Source organism: Anomaloglossus baeobatrachus, chromosome 12 (assembly GCF_048569485.1).
Source record: "Anomaloglossus baeobatrachus isolate aAnoBae1 chromosome 12, aAnoBae1.hap1, whole genome shotgun sequence".
Classification (NCBI taxonomy): domain Eukaryota; kingdom Metazoa; phylum Chordata; class Amphibia; order Anura; family Aromobatidae; genus Anomaloglossus; species Anomaloglossus baeobatrachus.
The window spans coordinates 12362658-12387064 of record NC_134364.1 but is presented as its reverse complement, the minus strand read 5'-3'; the positions used below and the strand labels follow the sequence as shown (position 1 = coordinate 12387064).

At 51.4% G+C, this 24407-nt stretch overlaps 1 protein-coding gene across 3 annotated transcripts; it reads right to left on the bottom strand.

The window, feature by feature from the left end:
* Positions 1-4523: 4523 nt before the first annotated feature.
* CHGA (chromogranin A) lies at positions 4524-23781 on the bottom strand. Of its 3 annotated transcripts, none has more exons than XM_075331264.1 (9): positions 23703-23780; positions 23477-23595; positions 21663-21709; positions 14575-14668; positions 13257-13325; positions 11729-11827; positions 7539-7880; positions 5211-5596; positions 4524-5081 (listed from the first exon to the last, which is right to left on the bottom strand). In XM_075331264.1, exons 2-9 carry the CDS (start codon positions 23520-23522, stop codon positions 4998-5000), a joined length of 1167 nt encoding a protein of 388 aa, XP_075187379.1. In that variant the 5' UTR covers positions 23523-23595; positions 23703-23780; the 3' UTR covers positions 4524-4997. The 3 variants fall into 3 exon arrangements, with proteins under 3 accessions (XP_075187379.1, XP_075187380.1, XP_075187381.1); XM_075331265.1 differs by having other exon boundaries at positions 23707-23772; XM_075331266.1 differs by lacking the exon at positions 11729-11827 and having other exon boundaries at positions 23703-23781.
* Positions 23782-24407: the final 626 nt, after the last annotated feature.

Sequence of the window (24407 nt, the reverse complement as noted above, 5' to 3'; positions counted from 1 at the left end):
CCAGCATTCGCAGCAGTATGGGCACTCCATGCTATCTCAGCGGGTCAAGCCCAAAATTGACGCACTCACATGTACGTCTGCGCCGCTAGTGGCTTCCATAACCTCTCAAACGTCGGCATTTGCGTCCTACGCTATTAATGCTATCCTGGACTCTGCGAGCCGTACGGCGGTTGCAGCCGACAATTCGGTGGGGGCCTTGTGGCTACGGGAACCGCCGGAGGTGCCACTACCAAGGCGGCTTCCTCATGACATACGGCAGCCTCACACCGCATCCTCGGTCGGTGGCAGGCTCTCCCTCTTCTGCGACACCTGGCTGCCACAGGTAAAAGACCGATGGGTGAGAGACATTCGGTCTCACGGTTACAGGATAGAGTTCAGCTCTCGTCCTCTGACTCGATTCTTCAGAACATCTCCGCCCCCCGAAAGAGCCGATGCTCTTCTGCAGGCGGTGGGCACTCTGAAGGCAGAAGGAGTGGTGATCCCTGTTCCTCTTCAGCAACAGGGTCACGGTTTTTACTCCAACCTGTTTGTGGTTCCAAAGAATGACGGGTCTTTCCGTCCTGTCCTGGACCTACAACTGCTCAACAAACACGTAAAGACCAGGCGGTTCCGGATGGAATCCCTCCGCTCCGTCATCGCCTCAATGTCCCAAGGAGATTTCCTTGCATCGAGCGATATCAAAGATGCTTATCTTCACGTTCCGATTGCTCCAGAACTTCAGCGCTTCCTGCGCTTCGCCATAAGAGACGAACACTTTCCAGTTCGTGGCACTGCCGTTCGGCCTGGCGACAGCCCCCCGGGTTTTCACCAAGGTCATGGCTACAGTAGTCGCGGTCCTCCACTGCCAGGGTCACTCGGTGATCCCTTACTTAGACGATCCGCTAGTCAAGGCTTCCAAGAGGCATGCCAGCACAGCCTCAACGCTACTCTGGAGACTCTCCAGAGTTTCGGGTGGATCATCAATTTTCCAAAGTCAAATCTGACACCGGCCCAATCGCTGACATATCTTGACATGGAGTTTCATACCCTCTCAGCGATAGTGAAGCTTCCGCTGAACAAGCAGCGTTCACTACAGACGGGGGTGCAATCTCTCCTTCAAGGTCAGTCACTCCCCTTGAGGCGCCTCATGCACTTCCTCGGGAAGATGGTGGCAGCAATGGAGGCAGTCCCTTTCGCGCAGTTTCACCTGCGTCCTCTTCAATGGGACATCCTACGCAAATGGGACAGGAAACCGACGTCCCTTGACAGGAACGTCTCCCTCTCTCAGGCAACCAAAGCTTCCCTTCGGTGGTGGCTTCTTCCCACTTCATTATCGAGGGGGAATTCCTTCCTACTCCCATCCTGGGCGGTGGTCACGACGGACGCGAGTCTGTCAGGGTGGGGAGCAGTTTTTCTCCACCACAGGGCTCAGGGTACGTGGACTCAGCAAGAGTCCTCGCTTCAGATCAATGTTCTGGAGATCAGGGCAGTGTATCTGGCCCTAAAAGCGTTCCAGCAGTGGTTGGAAGGCAAGCAGATCCGAATTCAGTCGGACAACTCCACAGCGGTGGCATACATCAACCACCAAGGCGGGACACGCAGTCGGCAAGCCTTCCAGGAAGTCCGGCGGATTCTACTGTGGGTGGAAGCCACGGCCTCCACCATATCCGCAGTTCACATCCCAGGCGTAGAAAACTGGGGAGCAGACTTTCTCAGTCGCCAGGGCATGGACGCAGGGGAATGGTCCCTTCACCAGGACGGGTTTCAGGAGATATGTTGCCGCTGGGGCATGCCGGACGTCGACCTAATGGCGTCCCGGCACAACAACAAGGTACCGACGTTCATGGCACGGTCTCAAGATCCCAGAGCTATGGCGGCAGACGCCTTAGTTCAGGACTGGTCGCAGTTTCAGCTCACTTACGTGTTCCCTCCGTTGGCACTGTTGCCCAGAGTGTTACGCAAGATCAGGGCTGGCTGCCGCCGCGTCATCCTCGTCGCTCCAGACTGGCCGAGGAGGTCGTGGTACCTGGATCTGTGGCATCTCACGGTCGGCCAACCGTGGGCACTACCAGACCGACCAGACTTGCTGTCTCAAGGGCCGTTTTTCCATCTGAATTCTGCGGCCCTCAACCTGACTATGTGGCCATTGAGTCCTGGATCCTAGCGTCTTCAGGATTATCTCAAGAGGTCATTGCCACTATGAGACAGGCTAGGAAACCAACGTCCGCCAAAATCTACCACAGGACGTGGAAAATATTCCTGTCGTGGTGCTCTGCTCAGGGTTTTTCTCCCTGGCCATTTGCCTTGCCCCCTTTTCTGTCCCTCCTTCAATTTGGACTGGAAAAGGGTTTGTCGCTCGGCTCCCTTAAGGGACAAGTCTCAGCGCTCTCTGTGTTTTTCCAGAAGCGCCTAGCCAGACTTCCACAGGTACGCACGTTCCTGCAGGGGGTTTGTCACATCGTTCCTCCTTACAAGCGGCCGTTGGAACCCTGGGATCTAAACAGGGTGCTGATGGTTCTTCAGAAACCACCATTCGAGCCTATGAGGGATATTTCTCTCTCACGCCTTTCGCAGAAAGTGGTTTTCCTAGTAGCAGTCACTTCACTTCGGAGAGTGTCTGAGCTAGCAGCGCTGTCATACAAAGCTCCTTTCCTGGTGTTTCACCAGGACAAGGTGGTTCTGCGTCCGGTTCCGGAATTTCTCCCTAAGGTGGTATCCCCCTTTCATCTCAATCAGGGTATCTCCTTACCCTCTTTTTGTCCTCATCCAGTTCACCAATGTGAAAAGGATTTGCACTTGTTAGATCTGGTGAGAGCACTCAGACTCTACATTTCTCGTACGGCGCCCCTGCGCCGCTCGGATGCACTCTTTGTCCTTGTCGCTGGCCAGCGTAAAGGGTCACAGGCTTCCAAATCAAGCCTGGCTCGGTGGATCAAGGAACCAATTCTCGAAGCTTACCGTTCTGCTGGGCTTCCGGTTCCCTCAGGGCTGAAGGCCCATTCTACCAGAGCCGTGGGTGCGTCCTGGGCTTTGAGGCACCAGGCTACGGCTCAGCAGGTGTGTCAGGCGGCTACCTGGTCGAGCCTGCACACTTTCACGAAACACTATCAGGTGCATACCTATGCTTCGGCGGATGCCAGCATAGGCAGACGAGGCCTTCAGGCGGCGGTTGCCCACCTGTAGGAAGGGGCCGTTTTACGGCTCTATTACGAGGTATTATTTTACCCACCCAGGGACTGCTTTTGGACGTCCCAATTGTCTGGGTCTCCCAATGGAGCGACAAAGAAGAAGGGAATTTTGTTTACTTACCGTAAATTCCTTTTCTTCTAGCTCCAATTGGGAGACCCAGCACCCGCCCCTGTTTTTTTGTGTACACATGTTGTTCATGTTAAATGGTTTCAGTTCTCCGATATTCCTTCGGATTGAATTTACTTTAAACCAGTTTATAATTTTTTTTTTTTCCTCCTTCTTGCTTTTGCACCAAAACGGAGGAGCCCGTGGGAGCACGGGGGGTGTATAGGCAGAAGGGGAGGGGCTTTACACTTTTAGTGTAATACTTTGTGCGGCCTCCGGAGGCATAGCCTATACACCCAATTGTCTGGGTCTCCCAATTAGAGCTAGAAGAAAAGGAATTTACGGTAAGTAAACAAAATTCCCTTCTTTATCTAAATAAAAAAGACTTCCAGCATGTGCAGGAGTCATATGGGGCTGTGCAGCTAAGGATACTAGTCTGTACAGGAACCAGTAGGGTACAGGTGCAGCTGCGTTTAGTTACCTGTGTTGGAATACTAATGTGTATAACAGTATCTCTATACAGGGAGCTCCCCCTAGTGGTGGCTGCAGACAGGATCTTATCATGTATCTCTGTATACAGGGAGCTCCCCTTAGTGGTGGCTGCAGACAGGATCTTATCATGTATCTCTGTATACAGGGAGCTCCCCCTAGTGGTGGCTGCAGACAGGATCTTATCATGTATGTCTGTATACAGGGAGCTCCCCCTAGTGGTGGCTGCAGACAGGGTCTTATCATGTATCTCTGTATACAGGGAGCTCCCTCTAGTGGTGGCTGCAGACAGGATCTTATCATGTATCTCTGTATACAGGGAGCTCCCCCTAGTGGTGGCTGCAGACAGGATCTTATCATGTATCTCTGTATACAGGGAGCTCCCCCTAGTGGTGGCTGCAGACAGGATCTTATCATGTATCTCTGTATACAGGGAGCTCCCCCTACTGGTGGCTGCAGACAGGATCTTATCATGTATCTCTGTATACAGGGAGCTCCCCCGAGTGGTGGCTGCAGACAGGATCTTATCATGTATCTCTGTATACAGGGAGCTCCCCCTAGTGGTGGCTGCAGACAGGATCTTATCATGTATCTCTGTATACAGGTACCTCCTCCTAGTGGTGGCTGCAGACAGGATCTTATCATGTATCTCTGTATACAGGGAGCTCCCCCTAGTGGTGACTGCAGTGTTGAGATTATCTTGTCATGTACATCATATAGATTTGGTCAGATTCTATCCTCTAAATAAAGAAATGAAGACATAAAGGAAAAATCCAACATTTTATTTCCCTGTAAGATATTTTTTTTCCTATTTTTTTTGTATAGGACAAATCTCCGCTCCCAGATTGTAATCAAAAAGTAACAAGTTATTGCAATATGTTCATCTAACAAAAAGTGAGAGGTGACAGTAAAGAGCTGAGAACATTGGAAATACCGCAGGATGAGAACAGACACCGCAGCCTCGCACGCACACACCCGCCGCCGTGGAGCTGGTGAGCGCGCTTCTTGCCCCTCCAAAAAAAACAATGATCTTGTGGCAGCCGTACCAGCTTTACTACGGGACAGTGATAGCACTACAGAATGTTTAACCCCATGGCTGCCGCAGGAGATGCCATGAGTTGTTTCCAGCAGTCATGGGGTTAATCCGGAAAACATAGAAGGTGCAATGGCAAAATTTTTAATTTTTTGCAACTTTTTTTTGTAATTTTTTTTTTCTTCTTTTTGCTTTTTAGTGTTCATCCCCTCCTCAGATCATGCAGCTTGTGGGCAACATTTTCCAGTTCTGCCTCAATTGCGGCCAAACTCTCCAGTTCTTGTTCCTGTGAAAGGGAAAAAAAGAGAAGACCTGTTAGGATGTGCACGCACTCAATCCTACATGGCGGCATCCGTGATGTCACTACTGATTGTGTGACATCATTAAGCAGCATGGGTCTCCCGCCAGTACTAACCTCAGTCTTCCTGTTGGCGCTGCCTTCTTCCTCTGCCCTCTTTAGCATTGGCGCCTCTGTTTCGGCGCTGTCCTCCCGAGATGGCTGCCATTGTGTTTGGTCCTCAGCCGCCTGGCTGCTGGGTTCACTTTTGGACTTTTTGGGTGGAATCTTCATGGACATGTCGGGGTCCTCCTCGCTTCGTCTGGCGGCACACTTCTTAGCGCGTAGCTCCTTGGCAAGCTCGTCCATCTTATTCCATCGTTTAGAGTCTTCTAGCTCTTTGGATGAGGTGTCGTCGTCGCCCCGGGGGTTCTCCTCCGCGCAGTCTGTCGTTTCTGCGTCCTGTATGGGTTCCTTGCTGGCGTCAGATTCAGATTTGGAGTCTTCAGGAATCTTCATGGAGTCTGTAACAAGAAAAGTGCAAATCTCTGGAGTATAAACCCTGGAATAGCCCTGAATCTCCGCGCGGCTTCATGTCTAATGGGTTAGGATGTGTCCAGAACCTGCTTTCTGGAGACTATTTTTGGAGCCGTCCGGTTTCTGATGTTGTGCACGTAGTGAGTGTGAATAATCTCCTACAAATACATCCTGATCAGTGGTTGCATTGCAATCTGAGAAGCGCTGCGGGGGTTGGTGCAATTTATGTTGCGCAGTTTTTTTTTGAGATTTTGTAAAATTTCATGCACAAAGTCACCGTAAAATGCTGTGAATTTTCTGCAAGAAAATCAAAACCGAGATGTTTAAGATTAAGAATTCTGACTTTAATGTGATCTTGTTCTTTTCAATCTTTTTTTTTTTTATTTGGTTCTTTATGAATGTGGCTGCAGTTTTTATTATCCTGAGGTTTTCAGATGATGGATTTGTGACTTTTTTGACACATTTCAGCACAATCATATTCCAGGAGTCTTTTCTTCTTCCCTCTCTCTACAGGTGAAGACTCATTTTGGCCTCCAGTAGGGCACTGCGTAAAAATACTGCAAAATTAACGGGAAACCCCAGGTATAAAATGCACAAAAGCCTTCAAAATTTCTCAAAGACAAATTGTCTCAAGATCTAAACTGCAAAAACATATAAAGACGCCCCAATTTATCAATCAGAAGCGGAAGAAGAAAACGCAAGGATTCTACTAAATGGTCCGTGACTCGGGCCTATATGCGTGGAGAACTGGAGAGAATTGGGCGTATTGCGATATACTTTTTTGCCTGCAGGTTTTTTTTATAGACTACCGTATTTTTCGCTTTATAAGACGCACTTTTGTTCCCCCAAATTTGGGGGAAAGTAGGGGGTGCGTCTTATAAACCAAATATACGGATTATATACTGCAGGGTCCAGGGGAGGTGGGGGCTGCTCTGGAGCAGTTCTCGGGAGGCTGGTGCAGCTGCGGGAGGGAGCCTTTAATCTCCTGCTCCCGCTCAAATAATATGCACAGCCGCTGTCAATCACTGTGGTGCTGAAACCGCACTGCGTCGATGGGCTGGGGGAGCGGCCCATATTATATCTGCCTGTGTTTCCCTTTGATCGCACATGCCCCCCCTGTGTTAGCTATGGCCCCCATGCTGCTGCCCATCGTAAAATAAAAAACTCTTTACTTACCCCCTCCAGCGTGTCTCCCCGGTCTCCCTCCTGCTGCTGTGATTATGCACGCAGAGATTTCACTCTGCTGTGCCGATCACATGACCGGGACCGTGAATCAAGAAATGCAGGCAGGAGGCCGGAGCTCAACCCCAAGGAGGGGGACACGAGGGAGCACAGTGCTGGAGAAGGTAAGGAAAGAGTTTATTTTACTAAAAGCATCAGCATGGGGGCGATATCTAACACAGGGAGCCGTGTGTGCCAGCCACAGGGGGCCAGTGTGTGCCAGCCACAGGGGGCCAGTGTGTGCCAGCCACAGGGGGCCAGTGTGTGCCAGCCACAGGGGGCCAGTGTGTGCCAGCCACAGGGGGCCAGTGTGTGCCAGCCACAGGGGACATGTTGCATCACTGGGGGATGTGTGCCAGCACAAGGGGGTTATATTCAATATAAGGTGGCCATATCCAGATTAAGCAGGCTAATATTAGGATGGGGGGCTATGAGGGACATATACTCTATATGATTTGTTAGACGGACACTGGCATTATAAGACGGACCCCATTTATTAAAAAAAATTCTCTATTCCTTCACCAAATTTGGGGGTGCGTCTTATAATACGGAGCATCTTATAAAGCGAAAAATACGGTAATTGATTGGATGAAGCATTAGAATGGCATCTTACAATCCGCAGAGGATGCAGCGTCCCTCTGTCTGGCCCCTTATTACAGGTCCATTACACAATGAGTAGAGGATGACGAGGGTCCCGTCTGTACTCACTGTCCTCCCGCTGGGTGTCGTCCTCCTCATTATCTGCATCGTTGTGGGGATCTTCCTTCTCCTCCTCCTCCTCCTCGTGATCCTTCTTGGTCACGGTCTCCTTCTCGTCAGACGTGCGCCCCTCGCCGGCGTCCTCTCGGTTGTCTTTGGGGGGCTCCATCTCGTTGATCTCGTCAGTGATGCGGTTGTCGATCTCCTCGTCCTCGGAGGTGTCCTCCCTCTTGCTGATCTCGTTGCTCTCCAGCTCCTCAGCGCTGTCGTCTTCCTCCGGAGGCTCTGAGCTTCTTTTGCGCTCTTCTTCCTCGGATTGTTTCTTCTCTTCATCTCTTACTGGAGCGTTTTCTGGAAAAGCAGGAACTTGGGATTTTACTTCATCATTACAGAGGAGGTTAAAACAAAATGATGCAATGAATAAAGACAACTGCATTTTAGATTTTATTTTTTTGGGGGGTGAATAATTCCTTTTTAAGGTATGTTACACAGTAATGAAAATTCCTTGAAGAGCTCGGATTCATTATTGTCTTTTTCTGGCTACGGTTTGTTTTTTCTTCTTCTCACTTCACAATCCAAAGCCTATTTTTCAGAATTTCGCCTTTTGTCCATGGGAATAGAGTGCATTAATCTCTGCACGTGTCAGACCTCTTATAGGGGGCTGTCATGGTCATTTGTGCTCCCAGTATGATACCAGTAGACGGACATTTGGCTTTGGTTGTGAATGGAGGAGAAAAACGTATTTTGAACCGATTGTATTATTTAACTCATAAATTACTTATCCACAGGCTGAATGCTGGGAATATTTGTACTCCAGGTCCCTCCCCCGACCTACACCTGCCGTGTGATGGCTATAGAGACCTGTATATCGCCTCTCCCCCGCACTACACCTGCCGTGTGATGGCTATAGAGACCTCTGTATATCGGCCCCTCCACCGCCCTACACCTGCCGTGTACTGGCTATAGAGGCCTCTGTATATTGGCCCCTCCCCCGCCCTACACCTGCCATGTACTGGCTATAGAGACCCCTGTATATCAGCCCCTCCCCCGCACTACACCTGCCGTGTGATTGCTATAGAGACCTGTATATCGCCCCTCCCTACACCTGCCGTGTACTGGCTATAGAGGCCTCTGTATATTGGCCCCTCCCCCGCCCTACACCTGCCATGTACTGGCTATAGAGACCCCTGTATATCGGCCCCTCCCCCGCACTACACCTGCCGTGTGATGGCTATAGAGACCTCTGTATATCGGCCCCTCCCCCGCACTACACCTGCCGTGTGATGGCTATAGAGGCCTCTGTATATCGGCCCCTCCCCCGCCCTACACCTGCCGTGTGCTGGCTATAGAGGCCTCTGTATATCGCCCCTCCCCCGACCTACACCTGCCGTGTGCTGGCTATAGAGGCCTCTGTATAGCGGCCCCTCCCCCGCACTACACCTGCCATGTGATGGCTATAGAGACCTCTGTATATCGGCCCCTCCCCCGCACTACACCTGCCGTGTGATGGCTATAGAGGCCTCTGTATATCGGCCCCTCCCCCTCCCTACACCTGCCGTGTGATGGCTATAGAGGCCTCTGTATATCGGCCCCTCCCCCGCCCTACACCTGCCGTGTGATTGCTATAGAGACCTCTGTATATCGCCCCTCCCCCGCACTACACCTGCCGTGTGATGGCTATAGAGGCCTCTGTATATCGGCCCCTCCCCCGCACTACACCTGCCGTGTGATGGCTATAGAGGCCTCTGTATATCGGCCCCTCCCCCGCACTACACCTGCCGTGTGATGGCTATAGAGGCCTCTGTATATCGGCCCCTCCCCCGCACTACACCTGCCGTGTGATGGCTATAGAGACCTCTGTATATCGGCCCCTCCCCCGCACTACACCTGCCGTGTGATGGCTATAGAGACCTCTGTATATCGGCCCCTCCCCCGCACTACACCTGCTGTGTGATGGCTATAGAGACCTCTGTATATCGGACCCTCCCCCGCACTACACCTGCCGTGTGCTGGCTATAGAGGCCTCTGTATATTGGCCCCTCCCCCGCCCTACACCTGCCGTGTGCTGGCTATAGAGACCCCTGTATATCGGCCCCTCCCCCGCACTACACCTGCCGTGTGCTGGCTATAGAGACCTCTGTATAGTGGCCCCTCCCCCGCACTACACCAGCCGTGTGCTGGCTATAGAGACTCCTGTATATCGCCCCTCCCCCGCCCTACACCTGCCATGTACTGGCTATAGAGACCCCTGTATATTGGCCCCTCCCCCGCCCTACACCTGCCGTGTGATGGCTATAGAGACTCCTGTATATCGGCCCCTCCCCCGCACTACACCTGCCGTGTGATGGCTATAGAGACCCCTGTATATCGGCCCCTCCCCCACCCTTCCCCTGCCGTGTGCTGGCTATAGAGGCCTCTGTATATCGGCCCCTCCCCCGCTCTACACCTGCCGTGTGCTGGCTATAGAGGCCTCTGTATATCGGCCCCTCCCCCGCACTACACCTGTCGTGTGCTGGCTATAGAGACCTCTGTATATCGGCCCCTCCCCCGCACTACACCTGTCGTGTGCTGGCTATAGAGGCCTCTGTATATCGCCCCTCCCCCGCCCTACACCTGCCGTGTGCTGGCTATAGAGGCCTCTGTATATCGCCCCTCCCCCGCACTACACCTGCCGTGTGCTGGCTATAGAGACTTCTGTGTAGCGGCCCCTCCCCCGCCCTACACCTGCCGTGTGCTGGCTATAGAGGTCTCTGTATATCGCCCCTCCCCCGCACCGCACTACACCTGCCGTGTGCTGGCTATAGAGACCTCTGTATATCGCCCCTCCCCCGCCTTACACCTGCCGTGTGCTGGCTATAGAGGTCTCTGTATATCGGCCCCTCCCCCGCACTACACCTGCCGTGTGATGGCTATAGAGGCCTCTGTATAGCGGCCCCTCCCCCGCACTACACCTGCCGTGTGATGGCTATAGAGACCTCTGTATATCGCCCCTCCCCCGCACTACACCTGCCGTGTTATGGCTATAGAGGCCTCTGTATATCGCCCCTCCCCCGCACTACACCTGCCGTGTGCTGGCTATAGAGGCCTGTGTATATGGTCCCTTCCCCCGCCCTACACCTGCCGTGTCATGGCTATAGAGACCTCTGTATATCGCCCCTCCCCCGCACTACACCTGCCGTGTGATGGCTATAGAGACTTCTGTGTAGCGGCCCCTCCCCCGCACTACACCTGCCGTGTGATGGCTATAGAGACTTCTGTATATCGGCCCCTCCCCCGCCCTACACCTGCCGTGTGATGGCTATAGAGACTTCGGTGTAGCGGCCCCTCCCCCGCACTACACCTGCCGTGTGATGGCTATAGAGACTTCTGTGTAGCGGCCCCTACCCCGCACTACACCTGCCGTGTGATGGCTATAGAGACCTCTGTATATCGCCCCTCCCCCGCACTACACCTGCCGTGTTATGGCTATAGAGGCCTCTGTATATCGGCCCCTCCCCCGCCCTACACCTGCCGTGTGATGGCTATAGAGACCCCTGTATATCGGCCCCTCCCCCGCCCTACACCTGCCGTGTGATGGCTATAGAGGCCTCTGTATATCGGCCCCTCCCCCGCACTACACCTGCCGTGTGATGGCTATAGAGGCCTCTGTATATCGGCCCCTCCCCTGCACTACACCTGCCGTGTGATGGCTATAGAGACCCCTGTATATCACCCCTCCCCCGCCCTTCACCTGCCGTGTGCTGGCTATAGAGACCTCTGTATATCGGCCCCTCCCCCGCACTACACCTGCCGTGTGATGGCTATAGAGGCCTCTGTATATCGGCCCCTCCCCCGCCCTACACCTGCCGTGTGATGGCTATAGAGGCCTCTGTATGTCGCCCCTCCCCCGCACTACACCTGCCGTGTGATGGCTATAGAGGCCTCTGTATAGCGGCCCCTCCCCCGCACTACACCTGCCGTGTGATGGCTATAGAGACCCCTGTATATCACCCCTCCCCCGCCCTTCACCTGCCGTGTGCTGGCTGCATTGCTGATGGCTGGGAGTATAATGTGAATGTATTAGGGCACAATGTCAGTAGCTCCTCTAATCCTCTAATTTTCGTGGCCTCAGTGGGGCCATATCACATAAGCCGTGAATTCCGGTCTTTGGGGAACCTCAAGGTTGTGACGGGGGAGGTCTGAGTCACCGCGACACTCACCGGACGGGAGAGGCTCATCACTCTGCTTCTCAAGGATGCCGGATAGCTCCTCCCTGAACCCGCCATTCTTCTTCTGCTTCCTCAGTCTCTCCATCGCTCCTAAGGAGGGGAAGTGTGGTGATATAAAACCCAACACTGTACAGAATGGGGTACAGTCACCCCCAGCCCTGACTACAATGTCAGGAAACACTGCAGCTGGTGAGGCCTTGGAAAAGCGAGTGCAATCATGCCTGGTCAGCGATGGGGCGGGGCTGACAACCTCTAACATGTATACAGGCAGGTTGTCAGCAGTAATAGAGGAGGAGCTGGTACTGTTTAAGGGGTGTGGCCTCATGTCTGATCATGTCAATATATCTGATGTCATTACTAGGGGGTGGGGCTGGATATAAGGGGTGTGGCCTCATGTTTGATTACGTCATATCAGTGATGTCATCACCATGGGGTGGGGCTTACACCTCATGTATACGGGCAGGTTGTCAGCAGTAATAGATTAGTAGCTGGTGCTTTGTTTAAGGGGTGTGGCCTCATGTCTGATCACATGTCACTATATTAGTGATGTCATTACCAGGGGGCGGGGCTGGATCTAAGGGGTGTGGCCTCATGTCTCCCATGTTACTATATCAGTGATGTCATTACCAGGGGGCAGGGCTGAATATAAGGGGTGTGGCCTCATGTCTGATCACGTCAATATGAGTGATGTCATTACCAGGGGGCGGGACCTTATGTCTGATTACGTCATTATATCAGTGATGTCATTACCAGGGGGTGGGGATGAATCTAAGGCGTGTGGCCTCACGTCTGATCACATGTCAATATATCAGATGTCATTACCAGGGGGCGGAGCCTTATGTCTGATTACGTCATATCAGTGATGTCATCACCATGGGGCGGGGCTTACACCTCACACACGTATACAGGCAGGTTGTCAGCACTACTAGAGGAGGGGCTGGTGCTGTGTATACGGTGTGTGGTCTCCTGTCTGATCACAGATGCAGAGATCACTCCTGCTATACGGCTCTGTGTAGGGGATGATGAGAGTTGTATTCCTCGGGGTCTAGTTACAGCTGTGGTTGGAGGTGACGCAGATTTTCCTGCTCCCCGCAGGTGATGCTCCTATTATTAGCGCCTTTGTCTCTATGGCAGTCGCCCTCGTGTTTGTTACCGCTGGGATTTATATCACGAGTGCAGAACCTGGCGCAGCGCGGACCCCGAGAATACAGAAGCTGTAAAAGGTCCCATTCAATATCTGCCTGCGCCGCGCTGCGCTGCGCACACGTCTGCCCGTCACAGCCTTTCCTGACCAATATCCACAGAAATATTTATCAGGAAATTAATTGAGTTATAATTTCTCGCTGGCTGTCTATAAAAGTGACCATTATTGATAATGCGCGTGGTCCATACATCTGCAGATCTAGACCCCCCCCCACCCACCTCGTACAATTGATCGCAGAAATATTCTCCATTACTGACAGCAAGCAGAGCTCTCCAGGAGTGATGGTTGTGAGATACAGCCTCGGAGTCTCCTTACCTTGGGCTGCGAGTTCCTGCAGCTCCTTGAGTAGATTCTGGTGGCGCAGGATGGAAATGATCCTTTCATCTAGGAAAAAAAATCCACACGTGACCACTGAGGATCCGGAGGCGGTAAGACACTTTACCTCTGCGAGAACTGTCCATGAGCAGAATATCCGGCGTGGGACGGGGGTACATGGGATCAATATATACAAATATGGGAAGGGGCACAATGTATAGGACCCCCTGGGGCCATCAGATTCTGCAGGACAGAGGCAGTGATAAGAAATCAAAGATTACTCAGATGCTGATTATTGGGGTCAGTGCATGGGTGTGGCCAGTGCACGGCCCCGCCTCCCTCACTGATGATTGACAGCACAGGCTTTCCTGAGCTTTCTCTGCACACCACGCTGTCAGTCGCCCATGAAGGAGGCGGGGCCGTGCACTGGCCACACCCAGGATGCACTGAACCCGATAATTAGCATCTGAATAATCTTCGATTTCATATCTTACTTTGTATATACTGATCCCAGGGTGTACCCCAATTAGCACTGGCCACACCCAGGATGCACTGAACCCGATAATTAGCATCTGAATAATCTTCAATTTCTTATCACTGCCTCAGTCCTGCAGAATCTGAATGTCCCAGGGGGGTCCTATACATTGTGTCCCTTCCCATCTTACTTTGTATATATTGATTCCAGGATGCACCCCAATTAGGACTGGCCACACCCACAATGCACCCCAATTAGCATCTTTTATTAAACCCCATTCTAGTTGCTGCCTCCCTTCTGCAGAACATGAAGATGTGATTTTTTTTATTGGGCCAAAATACAAGGCCGAGTCTAGTTCATAAAATCAATTCGGCCCCATTAAAAAAAAGTTACCCTTTAATTTACCAGTGACTCCTTGTGGGGGGTCATGTGACCTAACCTGCCAATCAGCCTCCTCCAATGGTAAAAAACCTCACACAGGACAGCTGTTCTACTATTGGAGGAGGCTGATCTGGTCACGTGACCCTCCAGTAGTAGCCGCTATCAGCACAGAAGTGCTGGTCAGGGTGTGAGGAGATCTGCACTAAGTCTCTGACCCCCGAGGATCCAGCGAGCCCGGCCTGGTGTCTAGCAGGGTAGGTTGTATCTATTTATTTCCTGCACCATCAACTTTAGTTTAGTGTTTGGCGATAAATCAGCCGAGAAGCAAATAAAAACTATAAAGTCTGTAACAAAAATCCATCCCAACCATGCTTCATAGCCCCATCCATGCGTTCATGTTAGAGGGATTCTCCACTGATGGGGCCTTATTTTTATTATAAAGGACTTCCTATTTAAACTCACCCCCTCGGAGGGTCTCCAGGCAGTCCTCGCTGGTGGGAACAGGGTTGGGCTTGGACAAAGTGTCAGAAATCACTTCCACAATGCATTTCAGAACCTGGAAGTAGGTAAAAAGGATGAGGGAAATAAACAGCTGAGGGTTTGTTACAATGTATCCAGTTTACAGTCCTGTACACATGAGCCGCAGCAATCCCTGCATCCTGAGAGTTATACAGTAATTCTCACATCATAGATACTTTACAGAACAAAGATCTAGAAAGTGAAGAATTGAAAAGAGGCAGAAGTTTCTTCTCTCTGGTTCTCCATCGTTCCTTATCTACGAGGGGAGCAGGTGCGGGGCCGGTCCAGCAGGAGGGGTCACAGCCATGATGTGCTGACACTTGTAGTTCTCCAGGATCTACCCCTCACCGCAGCCTCCTGCTTTACTGTTCATTATCTACGAGGGGAGCAGGTGCGGGGCCGGTCCAGCAGGAGGGGTCACAGCCATGATGTGCTGACACTTGTAGTTCTCCAGGATCTACCCCTCACCGCAGCCTCCTGCTTTACTGTTCATTATCTACGAGGGGAGCAGGTGCGGGGCCGGTCCAGCAGGAGGGGTCACAGCCATGATGTGCTGTCACTTGTAGTTCTCCAGGATCTACCCCTCACCGCAGCCTCCTGCTTTACTGTTCCTTATCTACGAGGGGAGCAGGTGCGGGGCCGGTCCAGCAGGAGGGGTCACAGCCATAATGTGCTGTCACTTGTAGTTCTCCAGGATCTACCCCTCACCGCAGCCTCCTGCTTTACTGTTCCTTATCTACGAGGGGAGCAGGTGCGGGGCCGGTCCAGCAGGAGGGGTCACAGCCATGATGTGCTGTCACTTGTAGTTCTCCAGGATCGACCCCTCACCGCAGCCTCCTGCTTTACTGTTCCTTAATCACTGATGTGAATCCTTCGCTAAGAATAGAGTCGGTGAATAATTAATCCGAGCCGTCAATGAATGATTTAGAGGGAAACATCGCAAGATGCAAAAATGTCTCACGCTGAGCGGCAAGAAAATAAAAATCTTTAATGGAGCCGACAGATGAGATCAGCAACATGTCTGTAAGTCTTATTATAGGAAACAGTCAGTAAGCTGGGGCCACACTGCCCCCCGTGGGGCTCCTGTAATGCCCGAGGCAGGTAGTTATTCCCAAATAGGAACCGAGCCACAATGCAGGCCAGTAACCTAAGAGCTCTGCAGACAGATTTCAGCTCTGAAGCTGCACTGGATTTGACTAAGACCTGATGATATTGGGGAGCAGATTCTTTTCTGCCAAGAGATTAGGTTTGTTGCCAAATGTCTTTCTGTCCTCAGTTTTTCAAACAAGCTGAAGCTGTCTGCTCCCCAGCACTGCTGGCCAAGTTAGTCCCAATGGTCCTGAATTATTATTGTCCCCAATATACAAAATAGTCTATTGCTTTCTGTTATCAGTCATTTCAGGGCGGGCGGGGGGGATTATTGTGCTTTGCAATGGGATGAGTGCACCATACTGTGGTAATCGCATCTCCAGGACTGGGAGCTTGAAGCTTGTGGACCACAATCTCTAAAAGGGCCCCCAACTTTCTTGCATTGTTAGAAAAGGCCGAGTGCTCCTCCCATCCCTGCCCCCCTATAATTACTGCCCCCCCCCCCCCCCCGGATGCCCCTCTTACACCAGACGCACATTGGAGGGTCAGGGGCAGTTCAGTGTCCTCTCCCAGATATCACAATACACCGTGGTGCACACACAATCTGCCCCGCTCTGGTGACATGCGCCATGTGCGGATGTGCTATGTGCGGGGAGGATCTGCTCTCCGGAGACTAATCCTGCCAGTTACATGATTAGCCAGGAGCTAAACCTGGGGCCGAGGCACAAAAGATCCGAGCTGCAGCCCCCAGTGGAGTCAGCGGCTAATCTCAGCCATTTATTAACGGACTGGTCCAGAACCTGCCCCCAACACAGTGACCTCCCTGTCCCCAACAAAGTGACCTCCCTGTCCCCAACAAAGTGACCTCCCTGTCCCCAACAAAGTAACCTCCCTGTCCCCATCACAGTGACCTCCCTGTCCCCATCACAGTGACCTCCCTGTCCCCAACAAAGTGACCTCCCTGTCCCCATCACAGTGACCTCCCTGTCCCCATCACAGTGACCTCCCTGTCCCCATCACAGTGACCTCCCTGTCCCCATCACAGTGACCTCTCTGCCTCATCGCAGTGACCTCCCTGCCCCCATCACAGTGACCTCCCTGCCTCATTGCAGTGACCTCCCTGCCCCCATCGCAGTAATATCCCTGCCCCATCGCAGTAATATCTACCCCAGAGATATGACCAGAGGACATGTGTCCCCGCCATTATATTACATCTATGATCTGTGGGACATGACACGGCTCGATGCCACGGCCTCACATTGTACAGAGCAGTATGAGCTCATCCCATACAATGAGATCGCACTGTTCTATACATCATCCACAGCAATCTAGGCCATCGCACCACAGAGCGCAGGAGCCGCGGCTGCAGACGCCTCCGAACACAGTCACTTACAGCTGTGACCAAATGTCTTAAGACTGACACAAGTTTTGCTTTTTTGACATTTTGCTTCTTCAGTGATTTTTGCTCTTTTAGTTTGACATTTCTATGGTTACCGTCTTATTCACAAATCCATCAAGTTTCTGTACAGATTGAATATTCCCAGCGCTGCCCCGGATTTTCCGGACGTCTGCCCTTCCCCGAGCGGCTGGATATCGGCTCCTGGGCAGATCCGGACTGCAGACCCGATCTTCTCTCATCAGAACTAGGTGACCCGGTTTCAACATATTGCAAAAAGCATCATCCCCAAATTGTACTAGATGATGGGAGAAGTTGTTCTTGAAGAAAATTTAGATCCAGTTCTATATTCATGGATGTGATCTTGGGAGTGAGCTCCTCCATGGATGAAAGCCCCCCACACATTGTGAGGGACCCCTTTCATGGATGAGAAGTCCCCACACGTTGTGAGTGACCCCTTCCATGGATGAGAAGCCCCCACACATTGTGAATGACCCCTTCCATGGATGAGAAGCCCCCACAAATTGTGAATGACCCCTTCCATGGATGAGAAGCCCCCACACATTGCGAATGACCCCCTCCATGGATGAGAAGCCCCCGCACATTGAGCCCCTCCATGGATGACAAGCCCCCACATATTGTGAATGACAAGCCCTTACATATTGTGAGTGACCCCCTCTATGGATGAGAAGCCCCCACACATTATGAATGACCCCTTCCATGGATGACAAGCCCCCACATATATTGTGAATGACAAGCCCCCACATATTGAGTGACCCCCTCCATGGATGAGAAGCCTCCACACATTGTGAATGACCCCTTCCATGGATGACAAGCCCCCACACATTGTGAATGACCCCCTCCATGGATGAAAAGCCCCCACACATTGTGAATGACCCCCTCCATGGATGAAAAACCCCCACACATTGTGAATGACCCCTTCCATGGGTAAGAAGCCCCCACACGTTGTGAATGACCCCCTCCATGGATGAGAAGCCCCCACACGTTGTGAATGACCCCCTCCATGGATGAAAAGCCCCCACACGTTGTGAATGACCCCTTCCATGGGTGAGAAGCCCCCACACGTTGTGAATGACCCTCTCCATGGATGAGAAGCCCCACACATTGTGAATGACCCCCTCCATGGATGAGAAGCCCCCGCACATTGAGCCCCTCCATGGATGACAAGCCCCCACATATTGTGAATGACAAGCCCTTACATATTGAGTGACCCCCTCCATGGATGAGAAGCCCCCACACATTATGAATGACCCCTTCCATGGATGACAAGCCCCCACATATTGTGAATGACAAGCCCCCACACATTGTGAGTGACCCCCCTCCATGGATAAGAAGCCCCCACACATTGTGAATGACCCCCTCCATGGATGAGAAGCCCCCACACATTGTGAATGACCCCCTCCATGGATGAGAAGCCCCCACACATTGTGAATGACCCCCTCCATGGATGAGAAGCCCCCACACATTGTGAATGACCCCCTCCATGGATGAAAAGCCCCCACACATTGTGAATGACCCCCTTCATGGGTGAAAAGCCCCCACACATTGTGAATGACCCCTTCCATGGGTGAGAAGCCCCCACACGTTGTGAATGACCCCCTCCATGGATGAGAAGCCCCCACACGTTGTGAATGACCCCCTCCATGGATGAGAAGCCCCCACACGTTGTGAATGACCCTCTCCATGGATGAGAAGCCCCCACACATTGTGAATGACCCCCTCCATGGATGAGAAGCCCCCACACATTGTGAATGACCCCCTCCATGGATGACAAGCCCCCACATCAGTGGTGTCAGGAGACTTTCGTGCTGTAGACACCGGACTCCTGGGAGCGTTCACCTTGTTTTCTCCAATCATTCCTCCAGATGTCCCAAACCACAGAGTGATATCTCCGCGCTCTGATGAGACCAGATCGGGTCTGCAGTCCGGATCTGCCCAGAAGCCGATCTCCGGCCGCCGGGCGAGGGGCAGAAGTCTGGAGAATCCGGGGCAGCGCTGGGAATATTCAGTCTGCACAGGAACTTCATGGATTTGTCAATAATATGTAACAATTTATGGAATGTTTCTTTTTTAAATCAGGTTCATTTTTATTTAACATCAAAATTATACAACACATAAAATAATTCCCTCCATAGAAATATCACAGAAAGGGAAAAAACCTTTAGTCAATAAGAAAAACCACACAAATAACATAATAAACAATGCACCCGCAGTCCACGTCTCATTTCAATATGGGTCTCAAAGTGCATATTATTTCCCAATATATTCTCCATAGTATAGCTTACCCAGCATCATTATGACATTATATATATATATACACATATACATACACGCACGCACGCACACACATATACATGCACACACATATACATGCACACACATATACATGCACACACCTTCCAGCAGTACGCATATCACCCTATTTGAGGAAATTTGTTAACCGGTCAGAAGGAGAAGGACCTGGTCGCTCGCACTGTCCTGCAGTAACGCCGAGGAGGGAAGGCCTGGGGTATCCAACCATGCCCCCCAGATCTTATAGAACTTTTTCAATGCATTTCTTTTAAGGTATACTCCTCTCTCCAGTCGAAGTATAGCGTTTACTCTTTCCCTAAAATCCCCGATGACCGGAGGCGCTGGGTCCAACCAGTGGTAGGCCAACAGTTTCCTAGCCTGGTACAAGAGACGTGTAATACCGACCATTACCGGCGAACTCAAGTCCACCCCCCCCTCCAGTAGACCCAGGATACATATAATAGGTCTTGGCTGTAGACGGATATTGAAAACTTGTCTAACCAAATCTAGTACTGCCCTCCAGTAATCTTCAATGTTCCCACAGGACCACATCATATGCATCAGATTCGCACCCTCCTGCCCGCACCTAGGACACAGATCATCCATCCTAACTCCCATCTTATGCAATAGACTAGGTGTCCTATATACTCTATGTAACAGGAATAGCTGTGACAGTCGTTGGCTTTCAGATACAGCAAGGCTTGGAGTCTGAGACAGGACCTCACCCCACTGTTCCTCTGTCATAGGGCCTAGGTCCCTCTCCCACTTCTCTCTAGCCTGCAAAGGGAATTTGTCGAGGTGTCTAGATAACATCACTGTATACAACCTAGAAATAATACCATAGGAGCGATCAGATGTCAACAATTCAGTAAGAGTGTGATTCCGCTCTATCCTAATGTCCATACGACGTGTCTGTGTCTCATAGGCATGACGGAGCTGCAGGTATTGGTAAAAGGAACTGTGCGGTATCCCAAACTCAGCTTGAAGCTGGTCAAATCTTTTAAGTATATTATTCTGAAGAATCTGAGACACCTGATGCACCCCCCTGCTCACCCACATTCTCCAACCCGGGAGTCTCTGCAGCTCCGCCAGTCCACGATTATGCCATAAGGGCCAGTACTCAGTCATTCCTGATATTCCCAGCAACTGCTTCCCTCTATCCCACACCTTGTACATCAATGATAATGTTGGATATAATGTTCCTCCTCTGGGTGAGTATCCTGCATCCAAAAAAGCCACTGGGTGTCCCCATTCTGCAAGGCCCCTCACCAATTTGCCCCCAGCGTCATATGCCTCATCCTTTCCCCACCCCCTGAAGTGCTGCATCTGTGCCGCAACATAATAAACCCACGGGTTGGGGACTGCCAGACCCCCATCCTCCTTCCCTCTCTGCAGGGTCTCAATTTTTATGGAATGTTTCTAATTGTATCTCAGTAACTATAGAAACGGCCAAATAAAAGAACTAAGAATCCTGAAGTAGCAAACTTTAGGATTCAATCTCTCCACTTTTGGCCATTCTGCTATCAGAGCGTCCGTCTGTCGTGATGTCAATAGGGCTGCGAATACAATGGACACAAGTGTGTAGAGATCATTCGGACGCGGGTGATCTCGCTGTGGGGGTCCTGAATGTTAGATTGTTGAACTAGATGACAGACTGAATTAATATCACCTACAGTCTGGAAACATATTGGAGCTTTTTGCTTGCTGTCAGTGAATAGATTTATCCTCCTACATCAGCTGAAGGCTCTCACTTGTCTCTGCTCAGGATAGTTCGGGTAACAATCTCTCCCCGGGAGAAGTATTCGGTTAGTGCAGTCTTTCTACCTGTCACTATAGTAATGTTCTCAGTCACTGACAGCAAGCAGATTATGGCAATGGAGAGGAAATACTAGAATTATTTACAAAACTTCAACTATTCTTTGGTTTTTAAGATTTGTTTTGTGGCAAGAAAAACAAATAAAATGCAAGTTTCTTAAAACAAAAAACCTCTCAAACCATTTCCATCTGTATCAATGAGAGAAATGACGGAGCTCCTGGTTCTTTGTCGGATAATGAGGGGCCGATATGAGCAGAGGTTTCTCCTTCAGTCTCGTCTCCCTCCCCCCTATCATAAGACTACGGGGCCATTATGAGCTGCAGGATGCGGATATATTATATCTCCTGTGACCTTACATTATAGGAAATCGTGCTCCCCTCCCCCCACTGTGATCCATGGCCGGAGCGATCTCCTTACCTTAGTATCATCTGCAGAGTCTCGGGCGGAGGCAGGAAAGGAGAATACTGCAAAAGAGAACAATAAACCATAACCCTGAGAAATAAGCCGAAATGTACAAGGGGGCTGGCTCCATAGCAAATAACTAGAGCACCCCCAAACTTTACCCAGTCCTTATACTCCTCTTAGTTATAGAACACATTTCACCCCCATTTCTTTTTGGGGGGATAAAAGCAGGATGAGTCTGAGACATGGGCCCCATAGCATCTGCAGGGGATAGAAAACATGGCACATATGGGGCCAAATCCAGGTAGTAGACCACAGCTACACAGTCGGAGTGATCTGCACGGAGAGGAGACCTTTCCACAATAGGGGCTGACATTTTGTTCATTGCTCTCGCCAATTACCGAAAAAAGCCTGACTGCCCCCAGCACCCATTGGTGCCCTAATCTTTCGGAGGTATAACTGCAGCCGGCAGGTCTCCTAGAAGAAGAAGGAAAATGCATCGTCCTCTGAGAACACAAGCACTGGTCCCTAACCACAGGGAAATGTAACCGCGTGCACTGAAGACCGACATTACAGATATATATGGATTGTATCAGAAGCCACAGTCCGGGGAAGCCATCATATAACATGTAATACACAGGGATGCACAAAGCTGCAGGTCCCAATACAAGGAAATGATATGAAAGGTGGAGAGAAGGCTGATAAAACCGAGGCGGAGGAGAAGCAGCGAGGCCGCGGAGGCTGCAATGACCTTGCTTTATAGTCCAGTTGGGAATCGAAGAGTTGGGGAATCTTTGGAGCCAAACAGCCCCAGCCTAATCCCACTAATCAGCGTCTGCACCGGGTCATGTCAAGGAGGTCTGTAAACTTCTCCTGTCCCTGATCCGGAATCTCACTCACATGTGCAGCGGTGGGGGGCGATCGCCATAGCTGTGGTGGAGACCCTTCTATACACTGCTGTCTTATCTGAAACCTACCTCCTCTTAGTCCTGAGTCTTCCCTTCCTTAGAGACCTGCACCTGCTGAATAGACGCTGTGCTTGGTGCTGGTCCGATCTCACCCCATAGACCCCATTCTCTTGATACTGATCACCCCATAGACCCCATTCTCTTGATACTGATCCCACTGTCATTGGTTCTGATCCGATCTCACCCCATAGACCCCATGTCCTTGATACTGAACCCATTCTCCTTGGTGCTGACCCTGCACTGCTTCTAGGGTGCTGCTGTCCTTGGTGCTGACCCTGCACTGCTTCTAGGGTGCTGCTGTCCTTGGTGCTGACCCTGCACTGCTTCTAGGGTGCTGCTGTCCTTGGTGCTGACCCTGCATTGCTTCTAGGGTGCTGTCCTTGGTACTGACGCTGCACTATTTCTAGGGTGCTGTCCTTGGTGCTGACCCTGCACTGTTTCTAGGGTGCTGTCCTTGGTGCTGACCCTGCACTGTTTCTAGGGTGCTGTCCTTGGTGCTGACCCTGCACTGTTTCTAGGGTGCTGTCCTTGGTGCTGACCCTGCATTGCTTCTAGGGTTCTGTCCCTGCACTGCTTGTAGGGTGCTGTCCTTGGTGCTGATGCTACACTGCTTCTAGGGTGCTGTCCTTGGTGCTGACCCTGCATTGCTTCTAGGGTTCTGACCCTGCACTGCTTCTAGGGTGCTGTCCTTGGTGCTGATGCTACACTGCTTCTAGGGTGCTGTCCTTGGTGCTGACCCTGCACTGCTTCCAGGGTGCTGTCCTTGGTGCTGACCCTGCACTGCTTCCAGGGTGCTGCTGTCCTTGGTGCTGGAAGGACAGGCACGGCAGCAGACCCCCCCCCCCCTATTGCCCCTCTTACCTTGCACTGCACACAGGGCTACAGATAACACCCCAATACACAGCATTGTGCGGGGGGAGGGCTGGCCGCAGTCAGGGGTGACGATGGCGGTTATATCCTTTTGTTTCACAGTCCTGGTCCTGGAGAGAAATGAGATGGATAAATAGCAGAATGGAAGCAGCTGCCACAATGAGAGGAGGCTGCAGATTAGGGGCCGCAAGTATGGGATTAATGGGATTAGTGCTACCTGCCTGCCTGGCTTTCTCCAGATACTGAGCACTGCAGCAGTCTACTCTATATATGCCAGACCCAGTGGAAGTGATGTCACAGCCTCCTCCCCCCCCTACCTGGTGCTGAGGATGGAGGGGGTCAGCTGCAGACTGGGGGAGGGGGCTGTTATCACATCCTTATTCTGTATAGGTTGCATGGAGCCGTCAGCGGAGGGGGAATTAATTAGAAGTAAAGCTCCAGTGAACACTAAATGTTTGTATCATGTAAGCGCTCAGCTCTTAAGATGATTAAAAAGTCTAAGGAAGCATTCTCCGAGAACAGGCGGCTAAATCCCGGCTTTCATATGAAGCTTGAAAAAAGGAAAGACCAAATTGAAATGTGTCTAAGCGCAGAAGATACATGATCCTCGCCCCTTCACATGGATTTCCAATGGAGGCCGAGCATGGAGCGCCGCTAAATCAGATGTCACCGAGGGCCGCCGACAGCAGCTGCCGCTAATCAGGGTCATTACCTTAATTACAATGGGGTCTGGTTTCACATTCGTGGGTTTCCTTCCTGCTGGAAGTCGGGATATTCACAAGACGACTGCTTCAACCCACTGGACACTAAGTAAATATAGCTGCTACCACCAAGTGTCACCATGCTGGGAGTTGTAGTCCCCCCCATACAAGAGTGTAGGAGCAAAGTCCGAGTTTAAGAGGGAATATGCACACATTCTGCC

Coding starts and splice junctions, on each gene's coding strand:
- CHGA (XM_075331264.1), bottom strand. CDS start 23,522: ATGCTGTGTATTGGGGTGTTATCTGTAGCCCTGTGTGCAGTGCAAG. Junction 14,669..21,662: donor ACTCTGCAGATGATACTAAG/GTAAGGAGATCG, acceptor ACCTACTTCCAG/GTTCTGAAATGCATTGTGGA. Junction 11,828..13,256: donor GCAGGAACTCGCAGCCCAAG/GTAAGGAGACTC, acceptor TCCCCTCCTTAG/GAGCGATGGAGAGACTGAGG.